The 15332-nt window shown below is 43.4% G+C and overlaps 3 protein-coding genes and 1 long non-coding RNA gene across 6 annotated transcripts; 2 read left to right on the top strand and 2 right to left on the bottom strand.

Annotated features, from left to right (window-relative positions):
* Window positions 1-198: 198 nt before the first annotated feature.
* Window positions 199-7996, bottom strand: LOC125543297 (uncharacterized). Of its 3 annotated transcripts, XR_015618410.1 has the most exons (8): window positions 7627-7996; window positions 6553-6800; window positions 6391-6462; window positions 6167-6273; window positions 5323-5380; window positions 3215-3244; window positions 474-3124; window positions 199-337 (listed from the first exon to the last, which is right to left on the bottom strand). It is a non-coding gene; the product is annotated as an uncharacterized LOC125543297 (long non-coding RNA). The 3 variants fall into 3 exon arrangements; XR_007298368.2 differs by having other exon boundaries at window positions 5323-6273; XR_015618409.1 differs by having other exon boundaries at window positions 474-3244.
* On the top strand, window positions 3237-7603 carry LOC125543293 (aluminum-activated malate transporter 9). Its single transcript, XM_048706600.2, has 6 exons — window positions 3237-3789; window positions 3945-4085; window positions 4209-4478; window positions 4568-4707; window positions 4803-4949; window positions 6205-7603. The coding sequence occupies exons 1-6, from the start codon at window positions 3495-3497 to the stop codon at window positions 6802-6804; spliced, it is 1593 nt and encodes a 530-aa protein (XP_048562557.1). The 5' UTR covers window positions 3237-3494; the 3' UTR covers window positions 6805-7603.
* On the top strand, window positions 7982-12511 carry LOC125543296 (GDT1-like protein 1, chloroplastic). Its single transcript, XM_048706602.2, has 12 exons — window positions 7982-8180; window positions 8277-8555; window positions 8672-8725; window positions 9162-9223; window positions 9431-9499; window positions 9635-9686; window positions 9886-9960; window positions 10456-10585; window positions 10668-10738; window positions 11162-11209; window positions 11829-11945; window positions 12098-12511. Exons 1-11 carry the CDS (start codon window positions 8055-8057, stop codon window positions 11901-11903), a joined length of 1041 nt encoding a protein of 346 aa, XP_048562559.1. The 5' UTR covers window positions 7982-8054; the 3' UTR covers window positions 11904-11945; window positions 12098-12511.
* On the bottom strand, window positions 12113-14356 carry LOC125543295 (uncharacterized). Its single transcript, XM_048706601.2, has 6 exons — window positions 13992-14356; window positions 13740-13906; window positions 13540-13645; window positions 13159-13446; window positions 12945-13068; window positions 12113-12839 (listed from the first exon to the last, which is right to left on the bottom strand). The coding sequence occupies exons 1-6, from the start codon at window positions 14259-14261 to the stop codon at window positions 12721-12723; spliced, it is 1074 nt and encodes a 357-aa protein (XP_048562558.1). The 5' UTR covers window positions 14262-14356; the 3' UTR covers window positions 12113-12720.
* Between the last annotated feature and the right edge of the window lie 976 nt (window positions 14357-15332).

Raw genomic sequence — 15332 nt, 5'->3', positions numbered from 1 at the left:
CTGGACAAAATAAATCGGGTCCTCACAAAACCTTCACGTCTCTCATACCCCCTCTTGCATTCCTACTGTCGACGCTGGAGGAATAATGCTTTCATTCTCGATAAGAATATGATCTTCCAATAATTTGCAGTAAGACGCAGGGCAGGCAATTCCTGGGTAACCTTCAGTTCCAGTAGCCATCAACCCCACAAGTTGCCCTGCAAGTAAACAAAAAATCCAAACGGGCAATTCCACGGGCGCGGCGGCAAGTTCCGGCGCTAGTTGTGGAATAAATCAGGCCAAGTCTCCGTCAATGCTATCATGCTCGTGGACCACACAAGCATCAGCTAGGTGCTACCTGTATATGCAGAAGCAACAATGATGCAGACTGTCAGGGGAAGACACAGGCAGGACCAGGAATGGAACAATCTTGCACGGTGATGTTTTTCATCAACAGGCATACAGGAACAGTGTGAGCTCTGAATGACACCTACCCTAGCTAAAGTTCCTCAGTAAAGACCTCATGTTATTCGCTTAGATATTGTCCGTGCCTTTGATTCGATATCGAACAACACAATTAGTGCATTATACACCTCCCGACTTCCTTCCAAATCCGTAAAGGCCATCTGCCGACCAAAGTAAAACTGGAAACTGCATAAATGTCTGCAAAGATGGAACACCATGTACAACCTTTGTCCTTCTGTATTAACACTTAGAATCCTCTGGTCAAATACACACAATTTCGACTAGAAAATGTCTAAAGTGTCAACATTGAACAATGACTGAAAATTATTTCGGCACTATAGTTTTACCTTATACTCCCTCCGTTCCTGAATATTTGTCTTTCTAGAGATTTCAACAACTACATACGGAGCAAAATGAGTGAATCTACACTCTAAAATATGTCTATATACATCCGTATGTGATAGTCCATTTGAAATCTCTAAAAAGACAAATATATAGGAACAGAGGGAGTATGAACTAATATATAGTTATAGAAGTAGTAAGTAAGAGTACTGTCTTGGAGGTCGCAAGAAATCACTAGTGTCATTTATGTCCTTCTGAGGGCTCTGTTACTAAACCAGCATAAATTTGTGCAACAGATGTTTTTTTTAGAAAAGGAGGATTGCCTCCGGCCTATGCATCACAAAGATGCATGCGGCCATATTGTGCAACAAGTGTTAGGAGGTGACAACCATGTGGTAATGGTGACTAGAGGCAGTGGAGTAAGCGGCAAGGCAGTAATATTGGTCACAGGAATAGTTGGCAAGTTTTGCTGCTCCTCTATTATTGTAGCAATATTGGCTTTGGTGATTAATCAAGTTCTTTGATAAACCTATTTTTGGGATTGACAGAAAGGATATGAATCTTGGTCAATAATTGTTTGAACACATATTTAGCCTGCATTCGTAACAGAAGCAAATATGAAATTGAGCTGTACAAAACTGCGTCATTTAAATATACAGCTTCCATAACAGAAATAAAAACCAATAAATTGCAAATATTTTGTAACAATAATGCAGGTAAAACATTTCAATACAAGTTAGCCTCTACTGTGAGTAGTAGGTAAAAATTAAATGCCAAAACCAGCTCAATCTAGTACCCCGCAAATAGGAAACCAGAAGTGATTATAACCATTTGTAGAAGTAAAATCAATGATACTGTTAAAGTATATACTACAATAAACAGCAATCCATTTACATTTTGTTTATTCGTGCAGCATTCCCTAATTTCAAGTATCATTCTTTTGGTTGCAGAAAAGTATAAGGGCATCTACAATTCATGGTAAATATGATACTTTTTCAACGTACAGAAATCATGGCATATGGTTAAAAGTAAAGCAGTGCTAAATTTAAAGAAATTAATCGCAAATTATTCCTGGTGATGCTTTTGGAAGGAATAGGATGTCACACCATTATCTAACGTGTCTATAGACAGTTGGCCAGTGAAGATTCCGCGATCCATCATTAATCCGTTCACGTTAGGCTCACTGATGGCATCACTCCATGCAAACTCTAAACCCGACATCGTTCCATACGCGGACAGGCCATGAGGAATCTGATGCCATGCAGCATGAGATCACAAGCTTTGCAGAATCTGTCTCTTCTTGTTTTCTGGTGCTGAAATGCTCAGGTTTCGTAATCCTGCCAAAAGACAGGTACAAAAAGAATCAAACCATACCTGAGCATCCGTGCGTGCGCACACAGATCTTTGCATTATACAAGAGTGATTAAATCATAGAACATAAATTTGATCATCATCATAGCCTAGTCAAGCATGGGACATGACATATACACTTTCTGTTGCAGATTAAAGATTACAGTGGCTGTTAAAAAATAGGCAAAATTTTAGCAAATGGCACACGGATCAGGAAAGATCATCTGATTACCGACATAAGACCTATTTATTGGCCTAATAACTTTGGTCTCTACCAAGCAATGTTTTCTTAGAGTAGCAGAGTACAATCAACAAAATAAAGAAGTTTTAAATAGAGTGCTATAGCGGAGGGGCATCATGCTAAACGGCATCCTGTACAATTTTGTGGCGCTATAGCGCCAATTTAATTTATTTTCAGGCTGCCGCTATTTGCCATAGCTCGCTATTTAAAACTTTGAAAATACCTAGCCCTATCCTTGTAACATGCAGTCTTTGCTGCCCTGTATCTTGCAAGCTAGCAAGAATGCTGGAGACAGATGACAAGTTTGAACTTTGGAAGGAACATTCTAATTTATCATATATGTTCAAACATGTTTTTTCTTGGTGAAAACTTCATCTCTTTGGTCGCAAAGAAATTTGCTATATAAGCTGATGAGTATGCAGTATTTATCAAACAGCAAGAACCATACTAGTAAGCAAAACTAGCAGAAATCCTTCAACTTCTGGGTTTTCCCTGTTGTCCATGAACCAGTAAAGATTTTTCTGATCACACCAAAAGTTCATTCTTGAGAGTCGAGATTTTGGTCTCATGGATCTAAGCAGGAGATTGCTTCATGTATGCATTTAGAATATATGCATGTGGTGGAGAGTCTAAAACCATTCTATTGATGATATTTCGTGGTAGTATCCATCCAAAATAAAGACGACATGCCTCTATTAAGGATCTGCTCCAAACATGTTCACTCTCAGACAACGTGAAGCTGCAAACCTGGCAAACAATAGACCATAAACTACAAATCAGTACCGGAAAGATGGCATTATTTCAGATGATAGATTCCAATTCTCTATCAATACCTACATTATTGAGTGAGAGCATCTCGAAAATCACCTGCATTAATATTTCCATCAGTTATTTCAGAAGCTATATTCTCCTAATGTGACACTATGGTGGCTACACCACCTCTTTATCTACTTGCACTTTAACCTCCCAATGGGCTATATATACCCTCTGTCCATCCATAAGACTCTACACTTCAACAGCTCAACTCAAGCACAAATACAGCAGCCACATTGGCATTATCTGAGGTTCTCCGTGCAGTCCCTAGAGCTACTGTGTAAAGGACATCCTCAGTTGGAGAATGAATGGCAAGAAGGGTAGTATAAGGATAGATATTTGCCAGCCATCAAAAAGCGTGGAGCAAGAAAGTGTAAAGAAGCAGATCAGTGAGAAAGGCCAGTCCCCAAGTAAAAGGCTATGTGATGTCTGGGACTTCGCTAGGCAGGACACAAACAGGGTTACCTTTGCACTCAAAGTTGGCCTTGCTTGCCTCCTTGTGTCACTTCTCATACTCTTTCGTGCGCCCTATGACATCTTTGGGACTAACATCATATGGTCCATCCTCACTGTTGCTATTATGTTCGAGTACACTATCGGTAAGTAACATCAGTGTCATGAGTAGCTAGTTAAAACAGCTGCTTGAAACATTATGAACACTATTTGGATATACTATGTTAGTTTACATGAGCATTGATGTCAAATATGCAAAAATATTATGAATGGAAATCCTAATAGTTTAAGCTATCTGTAGGTGCAACATTCAATCGTGGATTCAATCGAGCTCTTGGAAGTGTACTTGCTGGAGTATTTGCGATAGTCATTATTCAAGTGGCTGTGTCTTGTGGCCACACTGCAGAACCATACATCATTGGTTTCAGCATCTTTCTTGTTGGTACGTCTTAGAGCTAAGCAGTATTGAACAGATATTAACCTTTTTTTTCCAAGTTAGAACTTCTATTTACAGTACTTGGTTTCAGTTTTCAACATTTTTACTGTGCAATAATGTGATATGCAGGAGCTGCAACATCCTTTATGAAGTTATGGCCATCACTAATTCCATACGAGTATGGTTTCCGAGTTATCCTATTCACCTACTGCTTGATCATTGCATCGGGATACCGTATGGGAAACCCCATCAGGACTGCAATGGATAGACTCTACTCAATTGCAATTGGAGCCCTCATAGCTGTTCTTGTGAATGTCACCATTTACCCAATCTGGGCAGGGGAACAACTACACATGGAGTTAGTTGCCAATTTCAGTTCTCTGGCAGACTCGTTAGAAGGTCTTGCTCTAGTCCTCAAGCTAAGTTTTTTGAAGTCAAATCACAAATGAGGTTATATAACACAATCCTTCTACTTTCTGTTGCTACAGAGTGCGTCAAAAAGTATCTAAGTGGCGACGTTTCCGAACATCCTGATTTCTCAACGACAGTCATGGATGACTTCCCTGATGAACCAGCATTCAGGAAGTGCCGAGCTATGTTAAATTCATCAGCAAAACTTGACTCGCTGGTAAGTAGCAAACCTTAGTTTTGTATAATTGAATTATTATTACTCAGGATCATACCAGATAACACTTCACTGGTGATATGGTGAATATTGTCCAGGCGAACTCTGCTAAGTGGGAGCCACCACATGGGAGATTCAAACACTTCTTCTACCCATGGGCAGAATATGTGAAAGTTGGCAATGTTCTTCAGTACTGTGCCTATGAGGTGATGGCTTTACATGGCTGCCTGCACTCAGAGATTCAGGTATCATAGTGATACTCCTGGCTTCAGAAGTATATGTGCTGTACATACTCTGATCCTTCTTCTGCCTAGCTACAGACCCATAACTGCAGCAGCTATTTCCAAAAATATGTACTCCCTCCGATCCATATTAATTGATGCTGGTCTAGTACAAACTTGTACTAACTTTGTACTAAACCAACGTCAATTAATTTGGATCGGAGGGAGTAGTATTTTTAACAAACTGGTTGATGCACACATAATAATACATAGAATATTATAGAAGAGTTATACATAAGAGAAACATGATACTTTGATGCATATGTGAACTATCTGAACTGTCCTAGGAAATAAATGCCAATATTGTGCTCCTTGATTTGAGAATAGAATTTGATACCTTCATTGGGTCCTTTACGTGCAGGCTACTGGTTCTTTGTCCTAGTTAGTTCCTTGTCCTGGTAGTGGAAAACACCATATTCTTATTCCATGATACAATACAACATAATATACTACATAAGAAGGAATAATTATACTTCACCAAGGGACCAGAAAGGAGGGTAGTTAAAATCTGAGGGATGTTGTGAGAAAATTTGTCTTTTGAAGGACACCGTCTGTAGTAAATGTTCGGCACACCATTGTCATAGGTCATATGGATCAAATTTGTCACTCTGCTTAAACACTAGCTTAAGATTCTTCATAGTTCACTACCAGGAAGGAACTTTCTACTGGTTTCTTGCTTATGCAAGAGAAAAACCTGAGGAGCAACATAATCAGTTGACCATATTAATCAAATGCCAAATATACCTTGGCTGGTAAGAGTAGCATTGAAAGTACCTGACTGTCAACTTTACTTATGAGAACTATAGCATACTCATTCTGTGAATGGTATAGGTATATGCAAATTATGCCTATTTAGAAGTGCATATTCATTCAAGAGATGCTGTAAGATTGCAAGTTAACCAAGTAATTGACACCACAGGTCAAGAGTATGATCACAACAAACATGGATCATCTTATCTAAAACAACGCAGAAAAGAATTAGTTGAAAGGTGCACCTTTCCTCACGATGTACTACTGTACTGGGTTGATTTAATTTTCATGTTTGTATACTTCCTAGAAAATTATATACTACCTCCGTTCCAAAATAAGTGTCGTGGTCTTAGTACAAAGTTGAACTAAAACCACGACACTTATTTTGGAATGGAGGGAGTATTTAATAAGATAATCAGGAACCACTTTACCATAATTTGCATATAAATATAGTCATTGCATTCTGCAGGCACCATACAACCTAAGATGTGCTTTCCGCTCTGAGATCTTAGATGCCACAAACCAAGCTGCAGAGTTGCTGCACAGTTTGGCAAAGGATGTAAACAACATGAAGTCGAGCCTTCAAACAAGCCTACTCAAGCATGTGCATGTCTCAACTGAGCGTCTGCAACAATCAATTGACCTGCAGTCCTACCTCTTTACTGTAAATGATGAAGCCAACTCTGCCAAGCCACAGTTGAAAACCTCCTGGGCTGTCACTTTCAACCTCAACAGCAAACAAAATGATGACCCAGAAAGTAAGATGGCTGAAAACATAGCAACACAAGTAGCTGGGCCACTGCAACCTGAATCCTACCATGAGATGATGAAAAGGCAGCAGAGGAGGCTGCATTCATGGCCTTCTCGGGAGGTGGATGATTTTGAAGATGATGAAAATGACGTTTCTGATATGATTCCGAGGATGCGTGCACTTGAAAGTACCACAGCGCTGTCGCTTGCGACTTTCGCATCGCTACTGATTGAATTCGTTGCTAGGCTTGATCATTTGGTTGAAGCTGTTGAGAAGCTCTCCCAGATGGCCAGGTTCAAGCAGCAGACTGGAACCTAACCATTGAATGCCACAAACAAATTAATGATTAGCAAACCTACAGGTTATAGAACAAAGTGTTTACTCATCTACCACAGTACCTATTGACCCAAAAGTGTTTTTACTCTTTCATATGCTAGAAAGGGGAAAGGTGTGTTTAGTTACTATTGCTCGTCAGTGGATCTAGCAAATGTAATAGAGAATACACTCGTAATCTATTCTCATTAAATGACACTCCAGTACTTGATTAATATTATATGAATAGTCAGCATCATTTATTTCTCTGTAGTCATTAGTAGTGAAATGAAGTGGGGCTTTAACATACATACATCTGACAGTGGTCAGAATTACGCTGCCGATCAACCAAATTGTATGGAATGAGCTTTTCACACTTCTTCTCTGTTAAAACTTAATTTCCTCTTGCTGATTGAGCTTATCATCACCAACTCACCAAGTGCATTTGCCTTTCAGCTAAACACAGTCGAAGCAAATTCGACACGCTATCAGACTGCATAAATAATGTTAGGAATTAGCTCTGCTCGCTGTTCATCCTACATAGTGCGTACTATCAAATCCAGAACACTAAAGAACAGTGCATAGCATCGGCGTGCAAAAGCAACCTCCATCATCCTATCTACCCAGCGGCACCAATAAGCCCGGAGGACACAGCCAGGGTCGTCCAATCCAAGCAAAGACAGATAACGGTAGCTACATCCTTCCTTGACCAGTCATTCAGTCAAGCAAACCTTTTCGCCGTGGTGCACGGAAGAAAACGCACGCCAGTACAAACCAAACTAAGCAAACTACAATTAGGAGAATCGACACGAGCATAGAGTCGAGCACCTGGTGTGCACTGCATTCCGGCCATGGCGGCGGGCGGGAGAGCACGAGTTCCCTCGGTCACAGGGAGCTAGCGCGAGCACGGGATCGATCGACGGACTAAAGCAACGATAGGACCGTCTGCGGCGGCGGATGCTCACGCTCTCGTCGACTCCGGCGAGCTCGTGGCAAAACTGACGATCGCCGAAGACGCTGCTGCTCCGGACGTGCCGCCGCCGCCGCCGCTTGTTGCCAAGCGAACCTTTGAACATGGGCTGGCCCAAAACAGTGGGCCAGGCTGCATGTGAGCCTACCTACCAACAACCCGTTCGAACTCTATCCACTCCCAACGGCCGAGAGCAAGCGGCTGGCAACCGCTCAGTCCGTCCCGCCCCGACCCCGCCCCCGCCCCCGCCCCCGCCCCCGCAGGTCGCAGCCACCGCCGCGGCGCCATGGCCTCCGTCACCTCCTGCTCTTCCACCGTCTTCACCTCCTCCTCCTCCATACCCTACCGAACAAGGACGCCTCTTCCATCTCTCCGCCCGCCGCCGCGTCTCGCCAGCCTTCCCGGGCGACCGGTACAGTGCACCTGAACCTCATCCCTAAACGGAGGAAAGAGATAGATAGCTCCCCGCCGTACCGGAACACCTGACGTGAAATCGCCTCCGATGCAGGTGCTGAGGTGCCCAGCTAAGCGCGACCCGGGCGAGGCGCCGCCGCTGCTTGGAGCTCCTGTGGTTTGTGACGAGAGAGAGGCACCGGAGCCGGCAGGTACGGACAGTGGCGGGCTCGCGCCGTCCGATCCGAAATGGGGGCTCGCGTTCGCGGCGGCGGCGGGGGTGCTCATGATCCAGGGGTCGCAGCAGGCGCTGGCCGGCACGCAGTTCATGGGCCTGCAGCCGCCGGCGGACCTGCTGGGGGATCTCGGGGACATCAGTACAGGTTTTGCTTCAGTTAGGAGAACTGCCTCTGCCCTTTCAAATTTGATGCTTCGTCAGTTCCTTTTATTTCTTTCCGTCAAGAAGTGCATGTCGCGTACATTTCTGATGCTCCAAAATTCCAATTTCAGGCTTTTCTGCTGATTTTCTTTTCTGAGCTAGGAGACAGGACGTTTTTCATTGCGGTGAGTATATCCATGCACACACAGTTAGATTATTTTGCCATGGTTAGAATCTTTAGAGGCTTCAAGACTTCGTACACAATGCTTGCCTGCATTTTCTATTCCGCAAACTACACGTTGAAACCGGCAGACGGAACTAAATTTTGCATGCATACATCCAGTTCAAAATCCGGTTGGATCAAACCGTAAAACCAACTATGAACATTGAACACCCCTACCACTAGTAGTGCATTCTACTCCCTCCGTCCCATAATATAAGAGCGCTTTTGACACTAATGTAGTGTCAAAAGCGCTCTTATATTATGGGACGGAGGAAGTGATTCACAAGTTATGTGGCTTCCTATTTACTTCTCACTCTGTGCTATACAAGTAATTTGATACCAATGTGTATACAAAAATGAGTCATTGATAAGTGCTGCAGTTTCATGTGTTTCAATAGGCACTTTTAGCAGCTAGAAATTCTGGAGGAGTCATTTTTCTTGGCACATTTGGAGCACTTGCGTAAGTACTACAAATATATTTTTCATGCTTTTCTCTATACGCTACGATGCTTCTCCTATACTGTTACTTGCTTATCTGCTTCTAGCTATAGATTTTAAGTTATACAGGAATATAAGTTTTTCCATAGTCAGTAAATTATGAAGTTCCGCTTTTTTACTTCAACATATCAGACTTATAAACAAGGTTGTTCTTCTTGGGTATAAACAGGGTAATGACAGTTATATCTGTAGTTCTTGGTCGAGCATTTCACTACGTTGATGGCGTCCTTCCATTCAGGTGATTGTACTTGTTGTTGAAGTTTTAAAGAGGACTTTCTATCTGCCACCCTTAGTTGACGACCTTCTGTTTGCTGCTCTTAGTGAAGAACCTTCTAACTGCTGTTTTTATCTGATGTGCCTCTTGCATATGCAGTTTTGGCGGTACAGATTTCCCAATTGATGACATTCTTGCTGTGTGTCTCTTGGTAAGCAAAAAAACCTCATATTATTGTTACATTTACAAATATACAATGTGTTGAAATCATGACCTATGACATACTCAAATATGTACTTAGAAATCAGTTGTTCTGTAAACAAGTTTAAGTGTGTGCAGGGTTATTACTATTGCATTACTTTTTGAGGTTTAAAAACATTGTCATGCCTGACAAGCTTAATTGGATTTAGGTATACTATGGAGTTACTACATTACTTGATGCGGCTTCAGGTGATGGAGAAAAGATGAATGAGGAGCAAGAGGAGGTAGAACTTCAAAATTTAAATTCTTAGGTTTAGTCTACCATATCCTTAAATTTCAGGTCACAATATTCATGACATGGATCTTAGAGAAAAACACATTCATACCTTTTAATCAACTAAGACTTAACTGATGAATATACTGCTCTTCCAACTTTATATTTGATGTCTTGCTTTATGCATAATATACTTAAGATAATAATATGCATAATAATCCAATCTTCTTGGCCTTCTATCGTGTGCTTATATTGTAAACCTTTTAAGAAGTACATCAATATTATCTATTACATGATAAAGGGCATAGTCTTCAAAAGAAGTATGCAAAAAGGCCACACATACAAGATCACTGACATTAAGGAATATACTGCAATAGTTATAGTTACATATCTAACCGATAGCCTTTGCAGTTGCTTGGTGCACTTGATGATATTCTTGTGCTTGGCCCTCTTTCTGTCTGATAGTGAAACTGCTTTATAACACTATTATACTGAACAATGGCAGGCTGAGATAGCAGTTTCGAAGTTTTCTGGAAATGGCGCAGGATTAGTGTCTGTCGCCAGTACTCTTGCTAGCACATTTGTTTTGGTTTTTGTTGCTGAATGGGGTGATAAATCATTTTTCTCAACAATTGGTATAGTTCTTGCCATTCCATACAAGTGTGAGATTCTATTTTCACAGCCAACATTGACTCTTGTTTCCTTGTTCTTTCACAGCACTTGCTGCGGCTTCATCCCCTCCGGGTGTCATTGCAGGATCGCTTGCTGGTCATGGTGTTGCAACATTGGTAAGAAACAACATTACTTGACAAAAATGGTCCTAATTTGCATAAACATTCTCGTGATAAGTTATTTGTAGTCAGCATACTAAAGCACTATAACATTGCAATTGATGGAATGCTGGAATCTTTAGGGCTTTGGTCATTTATCTGAGTCCTACTTGTTCTGTTGTTGTGCCAGCCTTGTGTTTTGCAACTGCCTTCTCTTGTTGATCAGTTTTTGCATGTGCTTGTTAACTTAACACCTTCAGTGTATTATCGGGATGCAATGTTTATTTAAGTTCTTCTAAGGAACTTCTTTTAGTTAAAATCTACCCTGTTTATTGAACATAAACACTATGAGCAGCAACTACGTACATGCCAGTTATTCTATTGCTCATTTTGCCTCTGGTTCTTAGGGAGATTGGCATTAACCTATTTCTTCTCTCGCAGATTGCAGTTCTTGGTGGTTCTTTGCTGGGGACATTCCTATCTGAAAAGGTAAATCAGTACTACCAAGGGAACCTGATTTATCATGTGATTAGTTTTTTTTTACGACTAACATCCCTAGCAAGCGGCATTGTTGTTGTTATTTAGAAGAAACTACCGGGGAGGCCAAGCCTCGAACCCGGGTGGGCTGGGTGAGCACGTTCGCCTCTAGCCAACTGAGTGATGCTCAGTTATCTGTGTAATGAATTTGACCTAGTGGTTTCACCCCCATGTTTAAATTGCTACAGATTTGTGGTGTCGATTACATTTGTTTGTCACTCGATCAACCCCTTAACATATAATTTGCTAATATAATATCAACTGATTCTTCTACCTAAACAAACCGTTCAATTTCATCAACTAATGAACTAATGGAAAAGCGTAGGCCATCAGGAAAAGGCGCTGTAAGTGAAATCTACTCATACTTAAACACAGGCTGTTACAGAAAAATAACAGAATATCTTGTCACCTCCATTTTATCATGGTGAATAATGTCGACTTTAGGGACTTCTTTTCAGCTGTTGAGACAAATACTTCATGTGTAACTGTCAAATTTGTAGAAAACCTGAGAAATTTAAGGTAACTTCTTGCACAGTTTATGTCCAACAATTCTGTCTCCATTCTCGTGCAGATTATAGCATACATCGGAGGGAGCCTTTTTTTAGCATTTGCCGCTGTGACACTAGTTGAAATCGCGACTTCATGACTTGAGAGGGGACCCAAGATTCGCCGACATGGTACATAACAGGTGTGCGTCAGATACATCATTTACTTGCAAAATGCCGCTACAGATAAAATACCATCCTCTAAGAAAACATTGTTTTTGTACAGCAGTTTAGAAATTTCTCATGTGTAATAACAGTGGTACACTGATATGCTGAAAGTCTTGATTATCCACAGGAAATTTACTGTTGATATGGGAACACCATAACATGCATTGGATGATTTGTTGTTGCTGACGAGAATTTCTGCCTCCTTTTCCACGGCATCCCTTTATCAGCATGATTGGTACTGAGACTCAGAGCATGTGGAAACCTCAAGTCCAAAGAGCACTTTTTTTTACCTGTAGATGTCATTTGGTATTGGACCTGGGACAAAGAGCTGTAGATGGCATGTAGCCTTTTTTCTTACCCTTACCTTTTACCAAAACATTGTTCAGGGAAAGCACCACTGATTTGTTCAACAGTCAAAGCACCGTGTAGTCATTACAGAAAGTCTATGGCGCTGTGCTGAACTGTTTCAGTCTAGCACAGCATTGTACTACAGCATTTGGCCTTCCTACAGTGCAAAGGTGATAATTGTTGCGAGGAGTCATACAGTGAATAATCGTCATATGAACAGAAGCAGCCTGTTGCAGATCTCAGTTTGGCAAAAATGATCATGCTCAATTATATACTATTATGTGACAACATCCAAAAGTCTGAACCAATCTTTTGAATTACAATCATAATACTACGGTAGCAATTAGGGACACTGGCCAATTTCTCAGCGGCGAGGACTAAGCTAATCTAGTTATTAGAAGTTCACAGCATAGGAAGAGCTACTCGAACGGCATCTCTGTTCTTAGGATTCCCCATGTAAATGGTCATCGTCTCCTCGTCGAGATCAGCCAAGACGGTGCATAGAGTATACAGCGTTGGGCCTGAAAAGTAGTCACCGGTGAAACAACAGGTCATGTTTTTGTAGCAAACTCCCTAGTTTTTTCGGTGCCCAACATACATGAAAAATGGCATGCGCTAAGATAAACCTGCCATGAAGATCGGGTACTTGTCGTCGGCCGTGTCTCCGAGCACCGCGAGCGCCTCCTCCTTGGAGTCCATCGCGCACTGCGCCGCTCTCCTCTCCCTGCTCATGGAGTTCTCGTCCTGCACCTGCGTAAATATCCATCCACGCGACACGTGGAAGCTTACTCATCGCTCACTGAGGTGAAGAGCTTGTTGAGCTGTACTGATCATGTCTACCTGCTCCACTTGGAGATGGCGGTACATGTTCGCGTGGAAGGAGGGAGCCGCGCAGGCCTCCTGGACGGCGAACCGGTTCCGGGAGGCGGTCTCGATGGTGACGATCCGCCGGGCTCCGACGTCCATCAGGTTGTAGCAGTGCCCGACCGACACGCCCGGCGAGCACACCCTGTGCATCGCGTCGTCGAGGTCTCTCGCCTCCAGCAGGTCCCGCGACACGAAGTTCACGGCGATGGCCCCCGCGGCGACCTCGCCCATCGCCGGCGGAACCGAGTCGAGCGTGAAGGCCTGAACATGTCGAAATTCAGCAGGGATCGTGCGTTCGTGACAGTCCAGTCGCGTACGTCTGGCTGATCTGATGGGGACGTACAGTACACGTACCACTCCGTTGCTGTTGAACCCGAAGGCGCAGGTGGGGAGCTCGCCGGCGTAGGTGTAGGCGGTGAAGGAGGATGCGCCGTCCGGCGACGTCGCCTTCACCACGTAGCTGAGGCGGAGAGGGCAGGAATGCAGGAAGGATCAGCTGTGCGACGATCGATCGGACACGGAGAACGAGCAAGGCGACTAGTAGGAGTACGTACGTGTGGCCGAGCAGCGCGACGTTGGCGTCTTCGTTGTGCGCCGCGAACGCCGTCGACTCGCTCACCATCAGGATGTCGGAGCAGTCGTCGTCCTCCTCCTCTCTCCGTTCGTGGTCCTTCTTTGGGATGAACGGACGAATCTCCTTCCTCAAGTTGACCAGAATCACCTGCTCAGCACACACATTCAGTAATGCTGAACAATCCCACGTTGCAGACGGCCGGGATGGAAGTTAATGAGAAGGAGAATTTTACGTGCAGGAGCGGGACGCCGCTGCCGTCCGCCATGCCCACCAGCTCATCCCAGTACCGGGGGTACCTCTCCCTGTTGGCGGCCTGGAGCGCGGCGAGGAGCGGCTTGCCCGCCGCCGTGGACGCGAACGGCAGCAGCTGCTCCTGCAGGAAGAGGTCCACTTGCATCCTGCTCCTGATCGTGTCGCGGAAACGCTGGCCCACGGCGAGGCCCAGCTGATATCCGTCGGTGCAACGGCCGGCGTCGAAGACCTCCAGCTCGCCGGCGTCCATGCGCGATCCAGCGTGGGAGCTTCCGCGACAGAAGGTATGCGTCCAAGAGGATGTTGCTTTTGCTGCTGCCTTATCTTCAAATAGCTGGTTTTTTTTAGAAACTCAAATCGCTGTGGGGTGATTTCCTTCTGCCATGCCTGCGCCTAAATTTGGCCCATCAAGATATAGCATACTTCATCCGTTTCAAAATAGATAACTTAACTTTATATTAACTTTTTTTAATAATTTAAATTACTTATCACATGTGTCACATGGTCAACTTTGTACTAACTTTATGCTAAAGTTAGTACAAAGTTGGGTCATCTATTTTAAAACAGAAAAAGTACCTTTCATATCAGGATATTCGCGCGGGAGCTATATCTCGCATTCAGCGAGGGGAGCAACTAGTTAACGAGCGCCCCTCCGGAAGCCTCGCAACGATCAGCGCCACTTGGCGTGCTCTCAGCCATTCGCCACGTGTCACGCTCTGGACGCTCCCTTCGGATTTTGTTTTTTTAATTTTTCCACACGCGTTTTCGGCTTTTTAAACGGTTTTCCCGGGTTTTTTCGACGTTTTGGTTTTCCTCCGGTCTTTCTTAGCTTTTCGATAAAAAAATTTTCGAATTTTTTTGCGCGAAAAGCGCGTTTTCTTTTTTTTCTTTCGCAAAAGTCACGGTTTTTCTTCCGCGAGAGGAACGGTTGTGCTTTATCGAGAGTCACGGCCGTGCCTTTCGGAAACGAAAAAAAACGCGTTTTCTGTTTTTTTCTTTTGCTAGAATCACGGTTTTCCTTCCGCGAGAGACACGGTTGTGCTTTTGCGAGAGTCACGGCCGTGCCTCTCGGAAAGGGAAAAACAAAACGTGTTTTCTGTTTTTTTTCTTTCGTGAGAGTCACGGTTTTGCTTCCGTGAGAGGCATGATTGTGCTTACGCGAAAGTCACGGCCGTGCCTTCTCGGAAAGGGAAAAAAATACGCGTTTTCTATTTGTTTTTTCTTTCATGAGAGTCACGGTTTTGCTTCCGCGAGAGGCACGGTTGTGGTTTCGCGAGAGTCACGGTGGTGCCTCTCGAAAACGAAAAAAACGCGTTTTTTG

The sequence above is a fragment of the Triticum urartu genome, chromosome 3A, assembly GCF_056163025.1.
Source record: "Triticum urartu cultivar PI428250 chromosome 3A, HENAU_Tu73, whole genome shotgun sequence".
NCBI lineage: Eukaryota > Viridiplantae > Streptophyta > Magnoliopsida > Poales > Poaceae > Triticum > Triticum urartu.
Note: the sequence above shows the minus strand (reverse complement) of the source record. Positions and strands in the feature narration are given on the sequence as shown.